At 41.3% G+C, this 25,918-nt stretch overlaps 1 protein-coding gene across 5 annotated transcripts in view; it reads left to right on the forward strand.

Moving 5' to 3' along the window:
* LOC134218294 (multiple C2 and transmembrane domain-containing protein) overlaps positions 1–25,918 on the forward strand; it is a 158,488-nt gene that overhangs the window by 122,158 nt on the left and 10,412 nt on the right. For 3 of the 5 annotated variants that reach the window (XM_062697229.1, XM_062697230.1, XM_062697228.1), the window contains exons 3-14: positions 2,341–2,540; positions 3,047–3,548; positions 3,631–3,773; positions 3,847–4,038; positions 4,646–4,794; positions 16,363–16,681; positions 16,755–16,951; positions 17,188–17,368; positions 18,279–18,457; positions 18,523–18,642; positions 18,758–18,857; positions 19,026–19,132. In XM_062697229.1, coding sequence (XP_062553213.1) covers positions 2,341–2,540; positions 3,047–3,548; positions 3,631–3,773; positions 3,847–4,038; positions 4,646–4,794; positions 16,363–16,681; positions 16,755–16,951; positions 17,188–17,368; positions 18,279–18,457; positions 18,523–18,642; positions 18,758–18,857; positions 19,026–19,132 — 2,389 coding nt within the window. The remainder of the gene's footprint in view (positions 1–2,340; positions 2,541–3,046; positions 3,549–3,630; positions 3,774–3,846; positions 4,039–4,645; positions 4,795–16,362; positions 16,682–16,754; positions 16,952–17,187; positions 17,369–18,278; positions 18,458–18,522; positions 18,643–18,757; positions 18,858–19,025; positions 19,133–25,918) is intronic. The other 2 variants (XM_062697231.1, XM_062697232.1) reach the window with 2 other exon arrangements.

Raw genomic sequence — 25,918 nt, forward strand, 5'->3', positions numbered from 1 at the left:
GGTTCATGGCTAGTTCAGGCGCAATTAAGAGGTGGTCCAAGGGTTCGAAGTCGCCTTCATGGGTCATACCGGTGCCCTGTAGTCGAACTCGATCCTTGTATCGAACAAGTGGCCGCGCGAAGAACAACATGGTATCGTCGCTTTCACGGTGTCGGTCAACCGGGCGGGTTCCAAGCCCGAGGATGGAAAGAGGTCCTCGTCAAGGCTGGGGCAGGTGTAGGCACCGCGTTGGTAAGTCCCTCTGTGTGTTGGCGAATAGGCCCTATCGCAGAGAGGTCAATTTGGGGTGCACGCGGCATCATCATTCTTGATACTAGTCGTGCAGAGGGAAGCAGGCGCGAAGTCGACCCTTCCTATCTTCCGAGGACATAGAGCGTGGTAATGACATATGGATAGCCGGCAATGCGCTGGCATGATACCATGGTGTTCTTCTAAAAACGCGAGTCACGATGCTGCAAGGACACGCAGCTAACCTCGAGGGTGCGTTGTGCACTGCCCCCCCTTTGAAGCATTACTTTCTGGTTATACCGAAGGGACGATGGGCTTGGCGGCAACGGAAACGGTTTTGCGGGTCGGGGATGTAGTCCTGCCTCCCTCGTTTGCTGTTGGAGGTGGTCCCCAACCCCGCACTTCCTGGACAACCCAGGATGTCTGTTGAGCAGATTCCCCCTCCATTGCTCAGGAAGAAAAAAAAACACACACACACACAGACATCACTTCAATTCGTCGAGCTGAGTCGATGTAACACTATGGGTCTCTGGGTCTCTTTAAAAAAAATCGTAGTTGGAGCGAACATATAGCCTTTACGTATACGAGAAAGGCAAAAATTGGATATGTTTTCCACTTACTTGTAAAAATGGAAAATTACCCCGAATGCTTCTAAAACTCAGCATCTACACTGATTATCTTCACTTCCTCTTCATATGGGAGTATGGTAGAATGAAGGTCGTGGGATTTATATCATCACAAATATTGTCCTTCGCTCGCTTTCAAACCCACTTCTATTCTAACCGTATCCTAACGGAACTCTCGTGTACATCTAAGTTTGGAAGATGGTTTCTATATCATTGTAAAAAGCGTTTAACTTCACGCAGAAGTAAAATCCACTCATCTCATTAATTATAAAAATGTTTACAGAAGCATTTTAAAAAAAAAATCTGATTTATATAATTAAGCAGCGCCAAGTGCTATGTAATTCTGAACGCTGTTTTTCATTGCTGACAACATTAAAACAGGGGGAGACGCTAATAAAATATAATATTATGCCAATCAACTATGTATCAGAATATAGAATTTTCTCTTCTATTCCGAAGAAGTCGTTTTATATTAATTCCTTGATTATTCATTCAAAGTACTTTCATAGCTCTGTATATTTATCATCCCCAATAACCAGGCCATTAACTTTGTATAGGGTGCATGGTTATTCCGGAACCATTTGCACGGTGCTACTCCACAATAGAAAACCCAGAATGCTTGAAGGCGATAAATTACCGTCATTATTTCCATTCCCATCTGCATACGAACCGACTCAACCGGTAGCGAACCAACACAATCGTTTAAAGATGCACCATTTAGCTGCGGACCTTGAATCCGGGCAGCAAATAACCTATTTAATTCACAACCACCTTGGCCATGATAACGAACTACAACTCAACAGCTCAAACCGATTAGATAAATAAACAACGCTTCATCCAACCAGCGAACACAAACAAATGCACATAAATACCCAAAAGCACCTGCACAAACAATCGTGATTGATTTGAATAAGAATGAAAAGAATTTCTGGAAAATTGTAAGATGCTTCCATCCGCCATCACCTTCGCTCTGTCTTTAGAGTTAGATCGAACGACAATGATTCGATTATCTCACAGCAGGCGGCGACGTCGAAGTTTGATCTTGTGCGATTTATCGCGGCAGGCGCCAACGACGAAGACGATGCCGCCTACTGTGGGAGATTGATCTTGATACAATGAAGTATCTTTGTTTTGATTAGACACTGGCACGGTTGATGGAAACTTTTCCAATTTACGGGAGTCGGTCCAATCAAACTCGATTATTCCTCCGTAGTACACGTTCGAATATTCATTCCCAATGTCCTAACATCAGAACGACAACGATTCACGTATCTCAATAACACCATTACCGGTCTCGTTGTCTCTCTTTTGTTGCTGTGCTTTTCACAACAACTGTCCGACCTACATCAACTACAACCAATAACCATCAACCCGACATTACCGCTTGGCTAATTGACCCGCGTCACGTACGGGTGGGCGTGTGTTTATGTGCCACTTCTCCGTATATGTGTGTATGTATGTGCGACGGGCCTTACTAAACCTGTAGAACGTTCTCGACTGAATCTAGAATCCAAATGTTCCTCGCTGCGGAAGCATCTGAGCAAGTCGGCCTCGGAGCTCAGCTGTAACGATTGCGGCGGTTCGGGCGATTCACCGCAGTCATCGCCGGTGAGGGCGCGCAGTGCCGTCAACCCAAGCGTTCCGGGGGTCATCCAGCGGACGCATGGTTTCTTCAACACGTTAAGGGTGAGTGATTTGGTGTTGTCTAATACTTATATAACATTGTACAGATCAAGACAGCAGATTCGAGAAAATCAAGAGCATCAGGAAAACCAGAAAAAGCCAGTGAATCAATTGAACCAAATAATTCAAACACATAGAATCAACAAAAAAGATAAAATGAGGATATTTAGCAACATCTACTAAATCGAAAGAATTGACTGTAACGAGAAGTATGAGATTGAGAAATCGAAAGAATTATGACAATTTAAGTAATAAATCAGGAAAACTAGAGAAAATCAAGAAATGAAAAACTCATCATGTTTCTAAACATTCCTAATTGAGAAGCATTTAAATTACTATTCCCAAGTTTTGTTATTTTAATATCCGAGAACCATATTTTGACTTGAAATATTGACATTGGAACTTAGAAATCGTAGTTTTGAAAAAGAAATATTGACACTTAAACATCGTAAACAATCAAAGTAGTTACAGAAATCCCATGACGAATCGCTTTAAATCTTCACCCACAGAATCGATGGTCCCGCGGGCGCAGTAAAGAACGGATACGAGCCTCCAGTGGGCAGGACCTGGAACGACGTGACAGCCAAAGCGACTACGCCGCCGACAACAGCTCGGAGCACAGCAGTTCGGCTACCCCGCAGACACAATCCCCACGGCACCGAGCGTTGACGATAGGAGATTCACCGCTGGCGCGACCAAACGAAAGGACTGCCTCAATGAGCTCGGACGGAAACGCGCTGAAGCTAACGACCAAAGTAGATGTAGAACAACCTAGCACTAGTACTACCGGTAACATAGTGACGGCAGCGGTAGCCAAACTAATCAGCAGCAACGATGGACCCACCTCAAGCGGAAGCACGGCCACTGGAACCGTGGCTGCACCTGCCTCCACCAGTCTCAGCGGGGACGATGTACAACGAAGGCGAGAAACTCAGCTGCGTCAGCATTCGTTCTTCCAACTGCGAATACACCTCGTCAGTGGCCACAACTTGGTGGCGATGGATAAGAGCGGTTCGTTGCAAACTACGGTTTTATTTCTCAACTCGATACATCAATCAATCATAATCGGAGAATGTTTCCTTCCTTTCGTCAGGTACCAGCGATCCGTATGTTAAGTTCAAGGTAGGCGGTAGACTGTTGTACAAATCGAAAACCGTACACAAGGACCTAAATCCCGTGTGGGACGAAACGTTCGTCGTTCCAGTGGAGGACCCTTTCCAACCAATCAACATCAAAGTAATGGAGACGGCTACTTTTCTCGGAACGCTAAATTCGCTCAGCAATCTGCTTTGTTCTTTTCATTATTTAGGTCTTCGATTATGACTGGGGCTTACAGGACGATTTTATGGGATCGGCCAAATTGAATCTAACTTCGCTGGAGCTGAACCGGGCTGAGGAGCTGCTAATCAAACTGGAGGATGCACAACGGGCCAACAAAGACTTGGGCGAAATCAAACTTGGGGTGACGTTATGGCCGAAAACGCAAGAAGACAAAGAACAAGTAAGATCAAATCCAGTCACGTTTGTTAATTTTTCCCTTCGATATTCCTTTTTCACTTTCCACCACCGTTTCCGCTTCTTAAACTCATTTGACACCTATATCACCAATAGGAACATGCACCAGTTATTGCAATGAGGAAGTTATTACAGTGAAATAGATTACTTATTAAGGCTTGTGCGGGAAGTAATTTTTTAGGTGAAAAATGATAAAGTGTCTCCGTCTTTGATTTCTCTATGTACTGAAAAGATTTAAAATCAAATCAAATTGCAGTTTGACGAGTCAACCATTCATCTCTTATTTGATTCTCTACTGGCGTGTATCTAAAAATGAAACACTATTTTTACCATGCATCAGCTTCGACCAATTTGATAGTCTACAAATGAATGCACGATAGATGCACTTCCATCTACTCATCATCATCTTTTATCAGTTTCATCAACTGTAACGCCACAATCGGTTCATCCTTCCCATCCCTCCCAGTAAACCACCTCCCCCCAAATAACAAAATCAACTACAAGCTAGCAATGTTTCTTTCTGAATCTTTTTTAATCGTCACCACTTCCATTTTCTTGGCCCCTCCGTCGCTTTTTTTGCTTTAACCCGGTAGTACTTTCAGCGCAACCCGAAACTGGCAGACGCATCCCGGAGGCTGAAGTCGCAGATTTGGTCCTCGGTCGTGACGATAGTGCTGATCGAAGCCAAGGGGCTCCCACCGGACGCGGAGAATGCGCTCAACGATGTGTACGTTAGGTTTAGGTGAGTAAGCTTTTTATTAAAAGAAATAATATTAGAATGTGATGACAAATCATTTAATATTTAATAGTCTACCGCTCTGATAACTATTCGTAAGCTAGTTGATTGATTCCCTAAGATCAATATTACACACGGCTGTCGCAGTTTACATCCACTTGTTGAACTTCAATTTGACATTGGTATAATAATTCAGAGATGGTTTTCCAAATAATGTCTTTTTAGTGAACAATAAAAAATATCGCTATAGATTATAAATAGTTCTTACAAATAATTGCATGTTCTTCAGAACATTCTGCATTACAATTGATTAGGAAAAGAACCTGGTGACGAAGGAGGTGCCTACGAGAGGTTGATACTGGTGATAGTAAAAGAAATATTTCTCCTGCCAGGATCTACAGTTAGCTTTGCGAACAAAGGCGTAAGTTTGCCAATACGATGATAGCTAGTTCGATTCTTGGTCAGATTTAAGATGTTTTCAGGTGAGAAACATTCTTTTCTTCTTGGACGGGTGTCCTACAAAAAGCTTAAACGCATAAAGCTGAACTCGAAAAGCTGAAATATTAAATGGATAAAATTATCAAAAGGCTGTAAATCACAGATGGATGAAATTGATGGGATGGAATACATTACCAAGAACAAAGAACAACAAAAAACAAAGAACAATGAAGAACAAATAACATCAAACATTTACATTGAATCATTGAAACTTCTAGGGGTGCATTTTCCTCCTGGATAAATCAGATTCAACATTGCATATCAAGTACTAAAAGTAGCTTTATCTTAGGGTTCTTTCTAAAATTACGTAACGCTGAATTTGGTGATTTTGGACGCCCACCCTCCCCCTCATTATAGTTTTGTGACAAAGACTCGCTCAGGTTATTAATGAAGATATCTGGAATCTCTTCCTAATCTTTTTAGATAGTTGTTCCTTGTTTCTGGCTCTATTACGATTTATACTTCGTCGTTAGCTGGTAAACATCCCCACACCATAATATTGCCTCTTGAGAGGAGGCTTCCGAGCCTCTTGAGAGGAGGCTTCCGAGCCTCTTGAGAGGAGGCTTCCGAGCCTCTTGAGAGGAGGCCTTGAGCCTCTTGAGAGGAGGCTTCCAGAGCCTCTTGAGAGGAGGCTTCGAGCCTCTTGAGAGGAGGCTTCCAGGCCTCTTGAGAGGCTTCCTGAGCCTCTTGAGAGGAGGCTTGAGCCTCTTGACAGGAGGCTTCCGAGCCTCTTGAGAGGAGGCTTCCAGGCCTCTTGAGAGGAGGCTTCCGAGCCTCTTGAGAGGAGGCTTCGAGCCTCTTGAGAGGAGGCTTCTGAGCCTTTTGAGGAGGAGGCTTCTGAGCCTCTTGAAAGGAGGCTTCAGGCCTCTTGAGGAGGACTTCCAGCCTCTTGAAAGGAGGCCTGAGCCTCTTGAGAAGAGGCTTCCAGGCCCTCTTGAGTGGAGGCTTCCGAGCCTCTTGAGAGGAGGCTTCAAGCCTTTGAGAGAAGGCTATCAGGCCTCTTGAGAGGAGGCTTCCAGGCCTTGAGAGGAGGCTTCTGAGCCTCTTGAGGAGGCTTCCAGGCCTTTGAGAGGAGGCTTCGAGGCTTCTTGAGAGGAGGCTTCGAGGCCTCTTGAGAGGAGGCTTCCAGGCCTTTGAGAGGAGGCTTCCAGGCCTCTTGAAAGGAGGCTCTGAGCCTCTTGAGAGGAGACTTCCAGGCCTCTTGAAAGGAGGCTTCCAGGCCTCTTGAGTGAGGCTTCCAGGCCTCTTGAGAGGAGGCTTCCAAGCCTTTGAGAGAAGGCTATCAGGCCTCTTGAGAGGAAGCCTGAGCCTATTGAGAGGAGGCTTCCAGGCCTATTGAGAGGAGGCTTCCAGGCCTCTTGAGAGGAGGCTTCCAGGCCTCTTGAGAGGAGGCTTCAGGCCTCTTGAGGAGGCTTCTGAGGCCTCTTGAGAGGAGGCTTGAGCCTCTTGAGGAGGCTTCGAGGCCTCTTGAGAGGAGGCTTCAGGCCTCTTGAGAGGAGGCTTCTGAGCCTCTTGAGGAGGCTTCCGAGCCTCTTGAGAGGAGGCTTCCGAGCCTCTTGAGAGGAGGCTTCCAAGCCTTTTGAGAGGAGGCTTCCGAGCTTCTTGAAAGGAGGCTTCCGAGCCTCTTGAGAGGAGACTTCCGAGCCTCTTGAAAGGAGGCTTCCGAGCCTCTTGAGAAGAGGCTTCCGAGCCTCTTGAGTGGAGGCTTCCGAGCCTCTTGAGAAGAGGCTTCCAAGCCTCTTGAGAAGAGGCTTCCAAGCCTTTTGAGAAAAGGCTATCGAGCCTCTTGAGAGGAGGCTTCCGAGCCTCTTGAGAGGAGGCTTCCGAGCCTCTTGAGAGGAGGCTTCCGAGCCTCTTGAGAGAAGGCCTGAGCCTTTTGAGAGGAGGCTTCGAGCCTTTTGAGAGGAGGCTTCCAGGCCTTTTGAGAGGAGGCTTCCAGGCCTCTTGAAAGGAGGCTTCCAGGCCTCTTGAGAGGAGGCTTCAGGCCTCTTGAGAGGAGGCTTCAGGCCTCTTGAGAGGAGGCTTCCGAGCTTCTTGAGGAGGAGGCTTCCTGAGCTTCTTGAGAGGAGGCTTCCTGAGCTTCTTGAGAGGAGGCTTCCAGGCCTTTGAGAGGAGGCTTCCAGGCCTCTTGAGAGGAGGCTTCAGGCTTCTTGAGAGGAGGCTTCCAGGCCTCTTGAGAGGGAGGCTTCCGAGCCTCTTGAAGGGAGGCTTCCAGGCCTTTGAGAGGAGACTTCCAGGCCTCTTGAGAAGAGGCTTCCGAGCCTCTTGAGTGGAGGCTTCCAGGCCTCTTGAGAAGAGGCTTCCAAGCCTTTTGAGAGAAGGCTATCAGGCCTCTTGAGAGGAGGCTTCTGAGGCCTATTGAGAGGAGGCTTCCGAGCCCTGTGAGAGGAGGCTTCTGAGCCTCTTGAGAGGAGGCTTCCAGGCCTTTTGAGAGGAGGCTTCCAGGCCTCTTGAAAGGAGGCTTCCGGGCCTCTTGAGAGGAGACTTCAGGCCTCTTGAAAGGAGGCTTCCAGGCCTCTTGAGAAGAGGCTTCCTGAGCCTCTTGAGTGGAGGCTTCCAGGCCTTTGAGAAGAGGCTTCAAGCCTCTTGAGAAGAGGCTTCCAAGCCTTTGAGAAAAGGCTATCAGGCCTCTTGAGGAGGCTTGAGGCCTCTTGAGAGGAGGCTTCCAGGCCTCTTGAGAGGAGATTTCCAGGCCTCTTGAGAGGAGGCTGAGCCTCTTGAGAGGAGGCTTCCGAGCCTCTTGAGAGGAGGCTTCCAGCCTCTTGAGGAGGCTTCCAGGCCTCTTGAGGAGGCTTCCAGGCCTCTTGAGAGGAGGCTTCCGGGCCTCTTGAGAGGAGGCTTCCAGAGCCTCTTGAGAGGAGGCTTCTGAGCCTCTTGAGAGGAGGCTTCCGAGCCTCTTGAGAGGAGGCTTCCAGGCCTCTTGAGAGGAGGCTTCCTGAGCCTCTTGAGAGGAGGCTTCCTGAGCCTCTTTAGAGGAGGCTTCCAGGCCTTTGAGAGGAGGCTTCCGAGCCTTTTGAGAGGAGGCTTCGAGCCTCTTGAGAGGAGACTTCAGGCCTCTTGAAAGGAGGCTTCCAGGCCTCTTGAGAGAAGGCTATCAGGCCTCTTGAGAGGAGGCTTCCAGGCCTATTGAGAGGAGGGCTTCCAGGCCTCTTGAGAGGAGGCTTCCAGAGCCTCTTGAGAAGGCTTCCGGGCCTCTTGAGAGGAGGCTTCCGGGCCTCTTGAGGAGGGCTGGGCCTCTTGAAAGGAGGCTTCCAGGCCTCTTGAGAGGAGGCTTCCAGGCCTTATGAGGGGAGGCTTCCGAGCCTCTTGAGAGGAGGCTTGAGGCCTCTTGAGAGGAGGCTTCCAGGCCTTTTGAGAGGAGGCTTCAGGCCTCTTGAGAGGAGGCTTCCTGAGCCTCTTGAGAGGAGGCTTCCAGGCCTCTTGAGAGGAGGCTTCCAGGCCTCTTGAGAGGAGGCTTCAGGCCTCTTGAGAGGAGGCTTCTGAGCCTTTGAGAGGAGACTTGAGGCCTCTTGAAAGGAGGCTTCCAGGCCTCTTGAGAGGAGGCTTCCTGAGCCTCTTGAGAGGAGGCTTCCTGAGCCTCTTGAGAGGAGGCTTCCAGCCTCTTGAGAGGAGGCTTCCAGGCCTCTTGAGAGGAGGCTCCTGAGCCTCTTGAGAGGAGGCCTGAGCCTCTTGAGAGGAGGCCTGAGCCTGTGAGAGGAGGCTTCGAGCCTCTTGAGAGGAGGCTTGAGGCCTCTTGAGAGGAGGCTTCCAGGCCTCTTGAGAGGAGGCTTCGAGCCTCTTGAGAGGAGGCTTCCGAGCCTCTTGAGAGGAGGCTTCCGAGCCTCTTGAGAGGAGGCTTCCGAGCCTCTTGAGAGGAGGCTTTCGAGCCTCTTGAGAGGAGGCTTCCAAGCCTCTTGAGAGGAGGCTTCCAAGCCTCTTGAGAGGAGGCTTCCAAGCCTCTTGAGAGGAGGCTTCTGAGCCTCTTGAGAGGAGGCTTCCGAGCTTTCGAACCACTTGAAAGAAGGCAGCCTAACCACTAGAAAGGAGGCTTCCGAGCCTCTCGAAAGAAAGCCTCCGAGCTGCTTGGAAGAAGGCTTCCGGGAGGCGTAAAAAGATGCTTCTAATCCTCTTGCAACGAAGCAATCGATTTTCAGTGAAAAAAAACAATCATTTTGTTCATTCGACGTTTTATTCGTTTGATCTTTTGTTCCACAGCCCTTCATACATTGTGCTGGTTGTGTCAATTGGGATTTATTGATCACATTACATATTATGTACAAAATTCATTTTTGAAATAGAAAATACACAATTATCAAAACATTATCAATAAGTTTTGATCGAAATTGTTATATGTCCGCCATTACGCATTTTTGTCCGAGGTACCCCCTAGGGCCATCGAAGGTATCCCCAGGGGTACATGTACCCCAGGTTGAGAACCGCTGGACTAGGGTAAAGGATGTATTTTGGACCACCCTTACGGAGGCTCTTATTTTGGACCACCAAGAGGAATTTGCACTCAGTGGTCCAAAATATGAGCCGTCGAATTGGTGGTCCAAAATACCTCCCTTACTCTATTGGTTGCCTGTTTCGTTTCTGGCGTCTGTTACGGTCGTGGCAGCAGCGCGGTGTAGTACGTAGTACGCGGTGTACTATATTGACCGTATCTCAGCAACTGAAACGTCACTTTTACTGAGATCTCGGCAAAAATCATGTTTGCTAAAACTCGGCGGCGCCCAACTCGGGAAAATAAACAAAAAATGCTGAGATCTTGGCGAAAAAAATTAATTATGCATGATTATGGTAAGAACATCATCTAGACAGTTGTTTTATTTGCAATACTGTCTGATAGGTTTCATTTCTAGATTTCTAGGTTTATGTCCAAAAATATTATCAATTATTTTGCAGCTTGACTGTGTAGTTTTGTGCGAAGTCATTGTCTGGCTAGATCAGTGTGCTACCAAAGGATAAGGCTTGTTCGCGACAAAATCTGGACACATAACTTTAAGAATAAAAATAAACTGCTGTTGGTTTATTTCGGTACGTTTTTCACTTCAAATGGCTTCATCCTTATGGATGCTTCGATGTATGCACGAAACTAGGTGACATTTGAATTTTCTATGAAATAATACGTGCCGAATGATTTGACATCCTCAGTAGAATCTGTTTCGAGCTCGTATCCTTCTGGTGGCTCATAAAATCCGTTTTTGATCCACTCTCTGATGTTTTAGATATTGTCAAACAAGCATCGACATATTTTAAAACGCTTTGAGCAGTGTTCACATGAAAACAAAATGTTTTTAGTCAGTTTCTGGATCGAGAGACCCGAATTTCAATGGCGATTGCACACAATTCTTTCTGAACCTACAATTTCTTCGACGCCATTATTCACTACGAACTTGTAACACTTATAAGAAATATATTTTCAGAAAGTACACATACATTCATCAATCTACGAAATATTTCACTCGTTGATGTTCTATTTCAAAAGTTATACGTGTTTAAAGGTGTCCAGATTTTGTCGCGTACAAGCCTTATAGGGTAACCGGCGGTAATGTTGGCCCTGGATGTAACATTGGCTCTTCATGCAAATTAATCAATATTTCAGCGATAATACGTCGATTTGTAGGGAGATATTAACCACTGCTTCTATAGAAAAGTATATCAAACATATATCTGCTTCATAACTCTAGATTTATACACTTCTTAAACTATTACAAGCATTTATCTTGCGTGAAAAATCACTTTGACTCGGTTTTTTAGCAGCCATGTTTCGTGGACTTATGCAGGCTGGCTGTACTAGAGTTTTTCTTTTGCCCAATAAAAGAGTTTTCTGAATGAACATACCTGCTTTCGCACATCAGATGAATGGATAACAACCACACTATGTCAGATATCATTTTTATTTCACAATATCCATTAGTATAGCGACATAATTAACCAAAACTTTTTTGGACAATACTGGGGGCACCCGTAGCCAAATGGTGGCATGTGCTTTCGATTTGTAGCACTACGTTAGTATAGGTGAAACTCTAAAATCAAAACATTCTCACCAATAACCCGTACTGGAGAAAATAACCGAAAGCTGCAGATAGAATATCCGATGCTTGCGATTAGGTTGCTAAGATTTTTTGTTAAAACAGGTTAATCCACTCAGCGGTTAAGTTTCATTCGCAAATTACATAACGCTAAACTCAACCCACACCAAGCCTCTAGTAATGCTTCATATGTATGGTAGGATTCTGAAATTTATAAAGTCCTTAACGCTCAGACAAGTACCCTCCCACAACCTGAAACATCATGTAGTTTGTAAATGGGCCCTCATGATACTTTTCTCGAATCACGATATAATCGCTTTCATTCGCAGAACATACCAAAAATAATTGCCTACCTTACGGCTTCCAAACACGATTCAAGCAAAAGCGATTCAAGCATCAACCTTTCGTGGTTCGATACACCATTTTCTTCATAATTTCGCAAATAAATGATTAAATTAGTGTAAGAATATTTAGTTTTATCATCTTTCGCACGAATCCTACAAACATTTTCTCAAATCATAATGGAAAGATACAATGGATCGTATGTTTCATTAGATAAACTTTCAACGTCATTTCATGTGACTAATTTCAAATCAAATTACTTGACAAATACCTTCATCATAATTTAGATTTATTATTGCTTGCAAAAAGTATTTTGATCTGTAAAATGATACCGAAAAAATATTCATTCAACTCTGGAATTTGAAACACTTGATAGTGTAGAAAGGATTCACAACAGATGATAGATATAGAAAGGAGTGGAATCAAACGCACGTACCAATCATAAAACTTCAATGCAGGCAGAGTTAAAAACAAGCATCACATAATTTTATTTATGAATAATTGTGTAATAATATCAGGTAGTTGGCACAGTTATAACTGTTTATGCACAGTACAAAGCAAGGAATTGTCTAGAATAAGTTTTACAATTGGCATTCTTTAGTAGTGCGTTATGCATCATCCCACCTAAAGCATTGTTTACGTTTTGGAAAAAAAAATTTTTGAGAGTATCGCAAGAGCGAGAGCAACACAACTGCCATGGTTTCAACTAGCAGTAAATCTCTAAATTATGCGGCAGTCAATAATTAACGTATGCAATTTGGTTGAAGGTACAACATGAGGGCTAGAACATGTAGCCTTTGCAAATGCAGTTTTTAATACAGTTTTCATTTTTTTAAACTTCTACACTTGCAAATATGGTAAATATTTGGGAAATAAACGATTCTTATAATAGTATTTTCGTTAGCATGTCCTTGGTAAGCGTGCTATTGGGGGAATCTGAAACCTCTGAAACGCACTCTCACAGTCAGTGTGGTAGTATTTTACATGCAACCAATTAGAATTCACGCTGAATAAGATGATTTGATTTTTTCTTTTTGTTTGCATGCTGCCTTTATTTAACGCAAGCAAAATGACTGGTACTATAAACAGCAACCCATCTTTATCTCTCGTATGTTTGAAATCAACACTCACTCGTCCCAAGTGGGCTGAAAAATTATCCACCTGATAGGGACAAGGATGCCGACCTTTTGTCCATTTCTCTCGAGACTTTCGCTGGTTTAAATGAGATATTGCGGACATTTATCGTCGTCTTTTGCTATTTGGCGTCAAAACCAAATGTAAGCAAGCTGACTGGTGGAATAATTCTGGTTGGAAATGCAATATATGAAGATTTATAACGATAAATGTGCTCAACCGTAGCATAATGGGCCAAGGTTTGAGCCGTTACCCCTATAAGTTAATTAGAGTAAGTTACAGTAATAATAGAGGTTTCTGGCATCCTGAAGAAACATTTCAAAATTTACAAAAATCTAGTTTGCGCAAGAAGTTCTGGATAATCATTTGGTTCTTTGATAATCATACGATTTCTTGGAAGATCACTACGGTCCAAAAAAAATCTAGAGCCAATAAAACGTCCAAGAAGTTAGTAATCATTTCTTGAAACCATTATTCGTGGGCTGTAGGACAAAAAAAGATGGGATATGGGACCAAAAAGAGGACAAAAAGTCGACGACAAGATGCCGAATGGATAGAAGGTAGAAGGGAGAATAGTTCCAATGAACAATATTTAAAAGTCTTTAATTTTATGTTCATGATTATTAAGACAATATTTAACAGCAATAATTTTGGAAAGAAGCTTCTAAAGCAATCTAAAGCAAGCTCATAACATTCTCTAGTTGCGAGACAGTAAAGGTGAATAATGGAGTGAAATTATAGCCTTTACGTATACTTAGTATACGAGAAAGGCAAAAAATGGCTAATATAAAAGGCTGCCCGCCGGGAATTATACTCATCAACCGAATCCAGTAGATAATTTGGATAAATGCTATCGGACCGGCTTGAAAAGACGCGCCAAAGATACTAACGATATTTCTTCAAAAATAGTTCGCGAGGCAACAAGTGAATCTACGCTACTGGTACAACAGCTTGCTATTTAAAAAGCAAGAGCAAGTAGTTGTTCAAGAGTAGCAGAGATTAAAGAAGAATTCGTTATTCTCCAGGAATTAAGAAACATAAGTGATGGACAGCTTTCCCCAAAAAAAACAGCGCCGTTGACAATGGGGATAGTAGAAGAATAGTTCCTCTCGTATTCTTCTTGAAATAGAAAAACACAGGAAATGTATACTCTCGCTTCTGAGAAACTGTAGGACTCATGTGGTGATCCAAATCATAACTCACACAGCAACAAGCGAATACAGTAAAACATCATAGAAAACTTTCATTCAGACAACCGCATGAATATGACGCGTTTCCCTTCATTTGGGAGATTTGTGCCTTTCTTCTTCATATGCCTGACAGAAAGGTTAAACGGGAATGTGAAGAAAAAATAACGGGAATAAAATGAAACCTACACCATTTTATCGGCAGATTTGAAAACAAACTTTTCAAAAACCTAAAATTCGTGGTTAGTGATGACTCAACTAAAATCCGCTTAATGAATTGGGAAGAGGCCACATAAAGCCACAACCACCTCACTCCCCTGGACACAGTGTTTGCGGTAGATGTAACAAAAGCCGGCCAAAAGGAGAAAAAACCAGAAGGGTTATGTACAAGACACGACCGCTCGACGAAAACTACGTAAAACAGTTTGCACCAAACTGAGGAATGTAATGCTATCATTCTTGAATATTATATGATAATTTATTTGAATGCTATGTCGCTGGTTTCGAACAAAACAGGCGTAACTCAAAATATCTAAATTGACAATAACAATTAAAAAAAATCACTTGAAAACCATATTTTTTCCTCTGTGATGATTATGTCTTTCTCGATTCTATCGACTTAGTGTGTTTAATGCATCCCAAATTTATTTGCCTATAGTTTGGCGTTTAAATTCTTTAAAGCGTTTCATGTAAATGTTGGATAGCTTAACGTTGATAATTGAAAGTTTCAATAAAATGTGCACATTAGTAGAGAGCTTCCGATATATCGGAAGATAAAGACGTTCAAAATCTTAAATTCCTATTTTGGCGAAGGTCCCCAACTTTGAAATTTTTATTTTACTCCCTATCTTCCCCTTAGACGTAGTTTACGTCAAAAATATTGAAATAGCAAACAGCCAGGTGTGAAAATCTGAAATTTCCCACATTTGGATGAGCAAGGCGTAACGCCCTAGCGGCTCTATAATGTGATGTACATCGCATCTCCATATACTAAAACAAGAAATAAGAACGGTTCATACCGCTTTGACTCGAATCTCGAAAAGACTTATATTCTGAACACTCGTTACACGGATATTTATCTGAAATAAATTGTTACGTTGGACAGTGCAACATATTTTGAACCGAAGCAAAGTCTTATCTTTCGATTGGTATCAATGAAAAGATTGCTGCGTTTTTAATTCACAATTTCGACATGAAAATAATTGTGTGCGTTCTGCGATTTTCAGTGATGTAGTCTTGTTTAAAAAACTGATTTCACTGAAATTTCATATAAAGATCATTATTTTCGCGCGGGAAACTAGTGAAACAGATGCAGAACAATATTATTTTCCAGAAATGTCGTCAGGAGGGTCCAAATCAAGTTGGTAACCCTACTTTCAATAAAATATCATTATCAAATGCCTATATAAAAGTTCTATTTCTGTAGGGTAAGGGCCGTTTGGCCGAAAACCATTCGGCTGAATGCCACTAGGCCGAAAGTTGTTTGGTCGAATATACCATTGGCCGAACAGACCATCAGGCCGAACAGGTTCTTCCCGCTTCTCACTGTGAACTAATCACTAATCTCACTAATCAAGTGAAGATGTCTCTTTTCTCACTTCTCACTAATAATTTCTCACTTCTAACTTCTCACTGTGAGAAGTGCAAAATAAGTAGTGAAACGTCTCACTTCTTACTTCGCACAACTCTTTTTTTACAGTGAGAAGTGAGAAATAATTAGTGCGAAGAGAGAAAAGAGACATCTCCTTCTAAGTCCTAATTTCTCTTTTCTTTGGCCAAATGAACCTATTCGGTCAAATGATCTTTTCGGCCAAATGACCATTTCGGCCAAATGACCTATACGGCAAAATAACCCATTCGGCCAAATGACTTGTTCGACCGAATGACCTGTTCGGCCAAATAACTTATACACCAAAATAAACTATTCGGCTAAATGACCCATTCCTCCAAATTACCTGTTCGACCAAATGACCTGTTCGGCCAAATTACCTATTCGGCCAAATGACTTGTTCGACCGAATGACCTGTTCGGCCAAATGACTTATACACCAAAATAAACTATTGGGCCAATTGACCCATTCCTCCAAATGATCTGTTCGACCAAATGACCTTTTCGGCCAAATGAACTATTCGGCCAAATGACCTGTTCGGCCTAGTGGCATTTGGCCCAATGGTTTTTGGCCGAATAGATTTCGGCCAAACGATTCTTTCCCAAAAATTCGCTTTTCAAGGATTTGCTTAACTAGAGCATTATTGCCCCCATTTACCTCAATTACATATTTTCAATTAGCTGGTTGATTTCTATCGATTCAATCCGCTCAATATTATTTGAGCATTGTTTACCAAACCTAGAGTCAGATTTATCGTCAAATGTGTTTTCTATGCTGCTCTATTCCTCAGGTTAGGTAATGAAAAATACAAAAGCAAAACTTCCTACCGGGCCCGATGGCTGGAACAGTTCGACCTGCACCTGTTCGACGATGACCAGCTGCTGGAGCTGATAGTATGCGGGAAGTACAACACATACGGCAAATGCACAATAGATCTACGAAGTCTTCCACGGGAACGCACACACGGCATGTGGCAACCACTGGAGGAGTGCACCGGCGAGGTGCACCTGATGCTGACCATCAGCGGGACCACAGCGTCCGAAACGATAACGGACCTAACGTCGTACCGAGAAGACCCCAAGGAGCGAACCCAGCAGCAAAAACGATATGTAATAATTTGCTTCTTTTATTAGTTTGTACACACCACCACCTGAGCTAATTGGAACCATTTTCCCCCCACAGACGTGGCACCGTTCGCTGCAGAACTTGCGGGACGTGGGCCACCTGACGGTGAAGGTGTTCGGCGCGACGGGCCTCGCGGCGGCCGATATCGGAGGCAAGTCAGATCCATTCGTAGTGCTAGAGCTAATCAACGCTAGATTGCAAACCCAAACCGAGTATAAAACGTTAACACCCAATTGGAACAAAATCTTCACTTTGTAAGTGTCGCATGGCAATCTTTCACTTCCCACGAATAGTCTGTTTCTCACACTCACTATCTGTAGTATCTGTTCCCATCGTCGTTGCAGGCAACACTAAATGTCGTTTAGTTTGTGCGATAAAGGAAACAGATTGAATACTTCAACATTGTCGTCAATTTTCTTTAATGACTAAATCCTTCCTTTGCTTGTTTACTCCCTCTTCCAAATGCCATCTCTCTCCGGAATCAACACAGTAATGTAAAAGACATGTCCTCGGTGCTGGATATAACCGTCTTCGATGAAGACCGGGACCACAAGGTGGAGTTTCTGGGGCGGGTGATGATTCCGCTGCTGCGGATACGAAACGGCGAGAAACGATGGTACGCACTGAAGGATAAGAAAATGTACTCCCGGGCGAAAGGGACGCAACCGCAGGTGGGTGAAAGTCATGTAATCTTGTTAGTGAACTCTCGTGCGCTGCGAAAGAAGATGAAAGTTATTCTTCGCCGCTGCAGGCCCTTTACAGCAATGGGAAGGGGCTAATGAATATTTATTTTCATGACCATTGGATTGTAAATATGAATTCAATAACGATGATCGGAAGCAAATCGAGCGGGGTACACCTGGGATCAACGAGCGAGTAACAAGTGCAGTCGCTGAGAAGTTGTTCACAAACTACGTAAAGCTGTAGGGAAGGGGATCGGGCAAGCGTTACGGTTTACTTAAATCAATTATGTATGTATGATAGACATAAATTTGATTTTAAGTTGCTAAGATTCCCTTGACAAAATTTGTCGAAGCAATAAACAAATTGAAGAATGTATTGTTTGATAGCATTAAAAAAACCTACCTTAATTTTGCGAGCATATTTATTCAAATTTTCTCTTTTATGATATTATCTCATGGAAAGGTAAATTTTTGTACTTTGGATTAACGTTTAAATTATACCATGCCGATTACTAATGCATTGGATTCCTAATAACTTACTCATTAACGAAGTGAACTCGTATTATGATTGAAAGCATCACGGTTTCTAAAAGCTTTGTTGGATTTTTTCTAAGCCACGAGCTCACTATAAAATCAATGCATTGCATTAGCAAGCAGCCTCGATAAAGCCCCTATTCATTCATCTATTTACCCTCTCCGTTTCCGACAAGAAATTTGCTCTATTCAGTATGCAGCGGCAGAAATAGCAAACAGGAATAACCCCCGCATCGAATGCTCATTGTCCAACTGAATTTTCATCTTCGTTTCACATTTTTACATTCCTTCCCCATATACACATAGCTACCCCATCATTTAATGGCATTCATTTAATTTTATTCCTCATTGCATCGCACTTCAGATTCTGTTGGAAATGACCGTGGTGTGGAGCAAGGTGCGAGCGGCGCTGCGAGTCCTGGAACCAAAGGAGGAAAAACTCGTCCAGCAGGAGGCGAAGTTCAAACGTCAGCTGTTCCTGAGGAACGTTACGAGACTGAAAGCCGTGATTATGTATTTTATAGAAGTAGGACAATTTGTTCAGTAAGTGCAGGGGGTTTTGATACGGGGATTATGGATCAGAGTCATTGAGCTTGTTTTCCCCATAGGAGTTGCTTCGAATGGGAATCGCCGTTCAGGTCGTTCATAGCTCTAGTTCTATGGATTTGCGGATGCATATGGTTCGATATTTCCACCATCCCGGCAGCAGCGTTACTCTATTTGCTGAAGTGAGTTATCGTTTTCAAATGTTATTTATTCATAACCTCCATTCCGGCGAAATGTCAAATTAGCACTAATTCAACATTCCCTTCAACTTTATTTTTGAACTATTCTCGCGAATAGAAACTGGTTGATACGATGGCTGACGGGGTCAGCTTCGCCCTCCACTGCAGACGAATACGACGTGGCGAGTGATGACGAAGACGACGATGATAAGGAGAAGGTAAGCTAAACTTGAAAAAAGGATTAGCAGCATTTCCATCGCTTTGAATGGTCAGCGAGAGCGAGGAAGTGTCGAAAAAGTTTTGGAAAAGTTAAAAGTTTCTCCAGTAGGAAACACTAAAGAAGATTTCTTTCCGCTCCCCGTTAATCAAATTTTCTCTTGTTGTAGGAAGAAAAGAAAACGATAAAGGAAAGACTGCAAGCGATACAGGAAGTGTCGCAGAGTGTACAGAACACCATCGGCTATCTGGCGTCGCTGGGGGAAAGCGTTAAAAAGTAAGTTTCTATCTTTTGTGTATGCTGGGATTGTAATCTATGTGTATGTTGAAGAATTTATTGATTTAGACGTTTTCAAATGACAGGTCTTTCGAAGAAGTGTTTACAAATGACATTTTGCTTCAATTTTTAAAAATTACAGAATTCCTGGGGTAATTGATGATTCCTTACTTTGAACACTAATTTATACATTTTTCTTGATAATTAGCTCGGTGATCAATACATCATGACTGGAACTCATTTAAAAGATAAAAATGATCCCTTGCCTCCTTCAATGGCTTACATTCCAACTGGAACTTTGCCTACTTTTTTCAACTTAGTTTTTTATTAGCATTTCCAATTTCCAAGATTAGTCTTCCAAAGAATTCCTGGAGAAATTCCAAAAGGGATTTCAGGACGAATTTCCGAATGGATTCTTTAAAGGATTTCCGAAGAAGTACCTGAAGTGATTTTCTAAAAACAATCACCGGGAAAGAAATCCAAAGGAATTAAAAAAATATCTCGGATGAACGGATTTTTGAAACGAAATCCAAGAAGAATTTTTAAAATATTCATTCAAGATATTCTCGAACAAATTTCTAGAAGAATTCTTCGGAGAATTGCTCAAAAGGATTGCAAACCAAATTCCCGACTTATTTTTTGAATAGATTCCCGAAGCAATTTCGAAAGCAAGGGCTATGCAAATTTTAAAGGAATTTGCGAAGGAATTTCCGAAGGTTCAAAATTTCTGAAAGGAATTTTCTAAAAAAAATTCTCTGGGAATGTTCGAAAGAATTTCTGAGGGAGTTACTAGAGGAATCTGCCTGGATTAATTTCCTTTAATAATTCCAGATAAATTTACAAAGAAATTCCTGAAGGAATTGATTAAAATTTCCTAAAATAAATCATCAAGGAATTCCCGAAGGAATCTCTAAAGGAACTTTCGTAGGAACACCCGGAACAAATTCTTGATATGTTTTCAAAAGTTTGACTAAAGAAATTTCCGAATGAATTCCTAAAAAAATCCCAAGGAAATAAAAAAAATCTCGTTTCGTACGTAGCCAAACGATGTGTCACTTTCTCCGTGGCAAACAGGCTTTGTTCGCCGATAAACAATCAGCGTCCATCATGTTGTGCATATTTAGTCGCTTTGACACTTATAGGAACTCCGGAAAGCGCTGGAAAAAATCTGGAAAAATCAGGGAATTTTGTTTTTACAAATGAGTAGACACCCTGAATAACTTGAGTACAGGTCTCGAGGTCAATACGTGTATTGAAAGATCTGCTTGTTTCTTTTCGAAATGCAACATACTCTTAAAGATTATTTGAACCAAATTGGATATGATCTGAATGCATGTTCGGCTCCAGACCATCCAAGAATTTCAAGATTTAGAGAACGGGCCTTAAGGTCAATACGCGTAATGAAAGATCTATTGGTAACTTGCTCGATAGTCATGCTTTTTAAGTGCAATGTCATGTCCATAACTCTAAAGCAATTTGAAGTACCGTAATTCGGGGGAACATTGATCATTTTTTTTATTGTTTTGTAAATATTTCCCCCGTAAGTAAAATTATAGCTTGTTTCATATTTTTAAAACGAGTATAGGACGTATAAGGTTGTTGTTCTTGATCATTTGATAATTTTAAACTTATTTTAAAAATGTTTTTTGTCGATTTTTTTTGATTTTTCAATTTGGGGTAACTTTGGTCAATCATTTATCTATGGGGGAGGTTCCTTCGGGTGCCCTACGAAAGGCGGAAAGCACATAAGGCGGAATACGAAAGGCAGAATGAACAAAAGGCGGAACGATACAAAAGGCAGAAACACGAAAGGCGGAATCACAAAAGGCAGAATTACATTAGGCTGTTTTAACTTATGCGGACATTTTGAACTAACAGATCAAATGCCGTGATTCTACCTTCGCTTTAAAAATATCCCAAGCAGCACAACTTGTTTCACTACTGAACATTGCACTGTGTTGCAACTATTAGGAAAAACAATCTTTGCGTATGTGCCATGAAATATAACACTCTTGCAATCTAAAAAGCGCAAGATGTGGAGCCTACGGAAACATCCTTCGATTGTAGTGAAATTGCAATAATGTTGCAAAACACTACAGTGAAAAAAATAAACAAAAATATAAAACGGGATTCGATTTATGGATCTTGTGATTGATAGTTCTTCACTCTACCACAGCACCATTCAACACTTCGAAGGGACTGCTTGTTGACTCACCATAAAAACCATACGATTATGAAGTTGTATTCGGGTTTTCTGTTACTGGATTGCATCATCACCGAAAAAAAATGTGAGTTGTCAAAACGTTGAACGATGCTAAATTAAACATGAAGACACACTCAACTTATCTGTAACTTAATTTAAACAAACAAATAAATTTTGAAAGACGCATTGAAGTTACATGGCAAAAAATAGGCAACTTGATGACTTTGTTTCGTGTTTGTAACATAAAGTGCAGTATTCTTTAGTTGTTTGTTTGCAAATGTCAAACACGTACTGCATTGTAATATCAATGAAACATTGATCACAACTCGAACGTTTTTGACATCTTGATGCAACTTTTTCGTGATTTGATGTTCTTCCAATGCCTTTAACGAAACTGAATAGAAACAAGGTGCTTTTTGGAAGATGTTGCGTGTGTTACTTGGGATATACTTTGGCCGTTGATCGGCCAGATGCATGTTTTCGTGTTGTTTAGTTTGGAGACCTTCCGTAGCTCATCGATAAGGCATATGGCTTTGTACGAAGCATACCATGCTGAAGGTGAATGAAATCGAATCTCTATACGGTCTGTTTTTGGGTTGCAATTTTTTTCTTTCCGAAGCATGCAAATCGTACACTTAATAACGCTGGATGTGGTCAATAGATACTAAACTAAGAGACTGTTAGTGTTTCAGTTGTGAGATGAGATTTCAATAGATAGAAAGGGGCTACCCCGTTTGGCATAAAATCATTTGATATTAAGCCGTTTGTCATAATGGTCATTTGGCATAACGCAATGAAAATGATCTTATTTTCAATAATCATTTTTTTTACGCAACTTTAAACTGGATTTTAACATGATATTTACAATGAAGAAGGCAAGATGCATGCTTTCAAAAAAGGCATAATCAACTCTTTTCCATTATCCAGAGCTATCGCGTATATTTAAAGAAGGAATGATCTCCTCCCTTTTTGCATTCCACCGAACAAATCTTGCGCTTAGTTTCATAGGGGCGTAACTGTATAGATCGATTTCTCTTCGTCGATGTTTTCTTTCTATTATTGTACCGAATTGCGCTAGTTTGTCGATGATTTAATGGTTTGGTGTGATAAAGGATTATTGTATCTTGCACCAGAATCAATAAGCACGGTTGTAGCTTTTGAAACAATTGAGTTATTAACAAAATATAAAATCGATTAAGAGAAATCGATCAATACAGTTACGCCCCTATGAAACTAAGCGCAAGAAATGCCTGCGTTAAAAGAAGGCAGCATCAATTCTTTTGCATTATTCCGAGCAATAGCGTAATATAAAAGGAGGCATCATCAACTCTGTTGCATTATCTTGAACAATCAAGTAAATTAAAAGAAGGAATGATCTCCCCTTTTGCATTGCACCGAGCAAACGCGTGCTTTAAAAGAAAGTCCAAGTCATGCGTTTCGCCTTATCCCGAGTGACCGTTTGATTTGAAAAAGTAATACGAACGAAAATTCAATAAAATAGAATTACTTTTACTTTTTTTACGTTCTTTGGAATGGTCTCCTAGATATATTCTGGGAAAAAGATTCAAATGGAATACGTTTTTCGGCAGACAGTTTTCTGGGAAATGGAAAAGAACCTAAATCGTTGATAAGAATATCAATTACTAAAGTGTAGTCAATTATTATGGGTGTAAATTACGTAACGGGGGTTGAGCGAAGTGTGACGATCCATACAAAAAGCGTAACGTAATTAATGGATCTTCCCATATTGTAATTATAATTTATATAAATGCCAATAATAACTATTCTGAAAGAATTGTAATTTTTCTGAGTATATATTATTTTTAATCAATTATGCCAAAAACTATTAGGCCAAATTATTTTATGCCAAACCGCGTACCCCTTCAGAAAGTAGAAAAATATACGGAGGGCGTGCTTTTAAAGAAGGAATCATATCCTCCTTCAACTAAGACCGGGCAGATGCGAGCGTTCAAAGAATAAAATATGTCCTCCTTTACCACAAGCAGGCGCCTGTGTAAAACAAAGAAATTACTTAATTCTGCCTTTTAAAATTCCGCCTTTCGTATTTCCGCCTTTTGTTACAAGTATAAGAACGTCTGCCTTTCGAGATTCTGCCTTTTGTGATTCCGCCATTCGTGTTTCCGCCTTTTGTTAGTGTCCCTATTTTGAAAATGTTTTTTGTCGAGTTTTTTTGATTTTTCAATTTGGGGTAACTTTGGTCAATCATTTATCTATGGGGGAGGTTCCTTCATCAGTGCTGCCACCTGGAAAAGTTTAGAGAAAAAGTAGAACCATGGAAATTTGACATGGCATGATATAGAAAATGAGAATAAAAATGTCTCTAGAACGTTATAGAAATTTTTTGTCAAACAATTTTTAGTTTGTGGGGTAAGAAATTCAACAATCTTAAGCATTAACTGCTTATTCGAAAAAAAAAATATAAAAATCGAGATATCATTTCTATTTTGTGTGCTTTTGAAATTCTAACCCCGTAAATCAAGATTTTTTTGAGAAACGTCCTTAATTTTTGTTTTATAACAAAAATAAACTTCATTTCCTATACTGCATCGTGTGAAATTTCAATGATTCAACTTTTTCTCTAAACTATGGATTAATCAAGAAAATAAGATTGCTTATAACACAACAATAGGTACCGTCGTGCGGGGCTTCTTTTGAATCAGGAGGCTACTTTAGATTTTTGATTTTTTGGAAAAATTAAAAGGAAAAAATTACCAAATTTGAAACAAAATGTTGCCATCCAACTATCAACAAAACACCCGATTGGTGACAATGACAATTTTACAGTAATTTTAGTTGTAATAAAACTTGTTTTCAAAAATAAACTGTAGGGGAGGAGGTTCGGTTGTGGGCACCCTTTTGTGTTTGGTCCATAACTTTGGCCCTGGTTGATCTTATGTCGACATTTGCATAGCAATCGAAAGCTAAACTTATAACCTTACTACTAGCAAAGAAATTAATATGATTTCATCGATTTAGAAAAAAAATATTGACAATTTAGAAAATTTGACATTTTTGGACCTTTTCATTTCGTGGTTCGGTTGTGGGCACCCTTGAAAACTTAGCTAAAAATAAAGAAGCATGAATAAGAACCACCGAGATTTAAAGACAAGGAGTAGTTTATTCATTCTAAAAGCCAGGAGACGCTAAAAAAAACTCAAATCAATTCACCTAGCAGTGATGATGGCTCCTTCGGTGCATTAAGGAGGATGTTGAAAAAAATCACATTAGAAAGGTCTAAAATAGCACTTTAGGTAAATGGGTTTTAATTTTTCATTGATTTACGTTTTATTGGTATGCATCACAGTCAAAAAAATCCTGATTAATCACCCTAGCGGCAATAGTGCCTTTCTCGTTCATTTCCAAAAATACATTTTTTGGCCATAAATTTTGATCCCATAGTCCGATCTGACCAATTTTCAATAGGAAACAATGGGAAAGTATTCCCCGTCGAATGCAACTTGTTGCAAGCAAATCGGCCAACGCTTTGTTTCAAAAAGTGTGTGTATAATGACTAGACATGCCCAAAGAACAAAAATATTAAATAAAATCATTACTTCGAACAATTATGTCAAACTAATTATAAAAACTGCCTTAAAACGTTATTAAAAATAAGTTAAGGGACAAGTAAAACGATATTGAATGATTTATCAAGAAAATGGTGGTGCTTATAACCGAACCAATAAAGGTTCCCACAACCGAAGTTCACAGGCTTTTTGGAACGAGAAGAAAAAAAATCGCTCTAAAATTTTGATGGCAATCGACATTGGGCCTCAAAATAGATTAAATTTACTGTGTAAATACGCATTAGAACTCACTTTTTGAATTAAATCTATTAATTTATGACACTTTGAAAAAGGACTTTCGTGTTGTTTTTCTTGTACGAAAAATTTATTTGTTTCTAGTTCAAAGTAGAGATGCCCGTCCGGTTTGATATTGAGCACAAAACATCATGCTATTATAGCAAACAAATGACGGTTGTCAGAATGACAGCATCTCTTATCTGTCAAAAGATACATAGGGGTGCCCATAACCGAACGGTGCCCATAACCGAACGGTGCCCATAACCGAACGGTGCCCACAACCGAACCTCCTCCCCTACCAAGGACTGACGTGCTTTCTGTGACTTTCTTTTCTGTGCACTTTCCCGGGTTGGGGTAGAATGACAGACGGAAAATCAAAGCTATTGGTTAAATAGAATCTTTAATGCATTTCTTTAAGTATCTCCATTTCTTATTCTTTGTAAAGATTGTCATTTTGCGATTCATCGATATCTGTTGAACATAATAATGGGATACTAAAGTTTCGAAATGTTTTCGAGGTTATGGCCTTGTGTGGTAATGGATTTCGGGTTAATGTCCCATTTGGGGTAATGGTTTTCGTGGTACTGTATGGCATTCGGGGTAGTGGGGTGTGTGTGTACAAACTAACCCCCACTTTCTGGCAGTGACCCATTTCAGACTGCCTGGTATTTCATGACAAGGACCGAGGTCTCTTTGCGTGCAATAAGCCCCGACTGTTTATGCTACCATTATCAAATGGACAATGGACCCATAAACAAACTT

Source organism: Armigeres subalbatus, chromosome 2 (assembly GCF_024139115.2).
Source record: "Armigeres subalbatus isolate Guangzhou_Male chromosome 2, GZ_Asu_2, whole genome shotgun sequence".
In the NCBI taxonomy this organism is placed as follows: Eukaryota; Metazoa; Arthropoda; class Insecta; order Diptera; family Culicidae; genus Armigeres; species Armigeres subalbatus.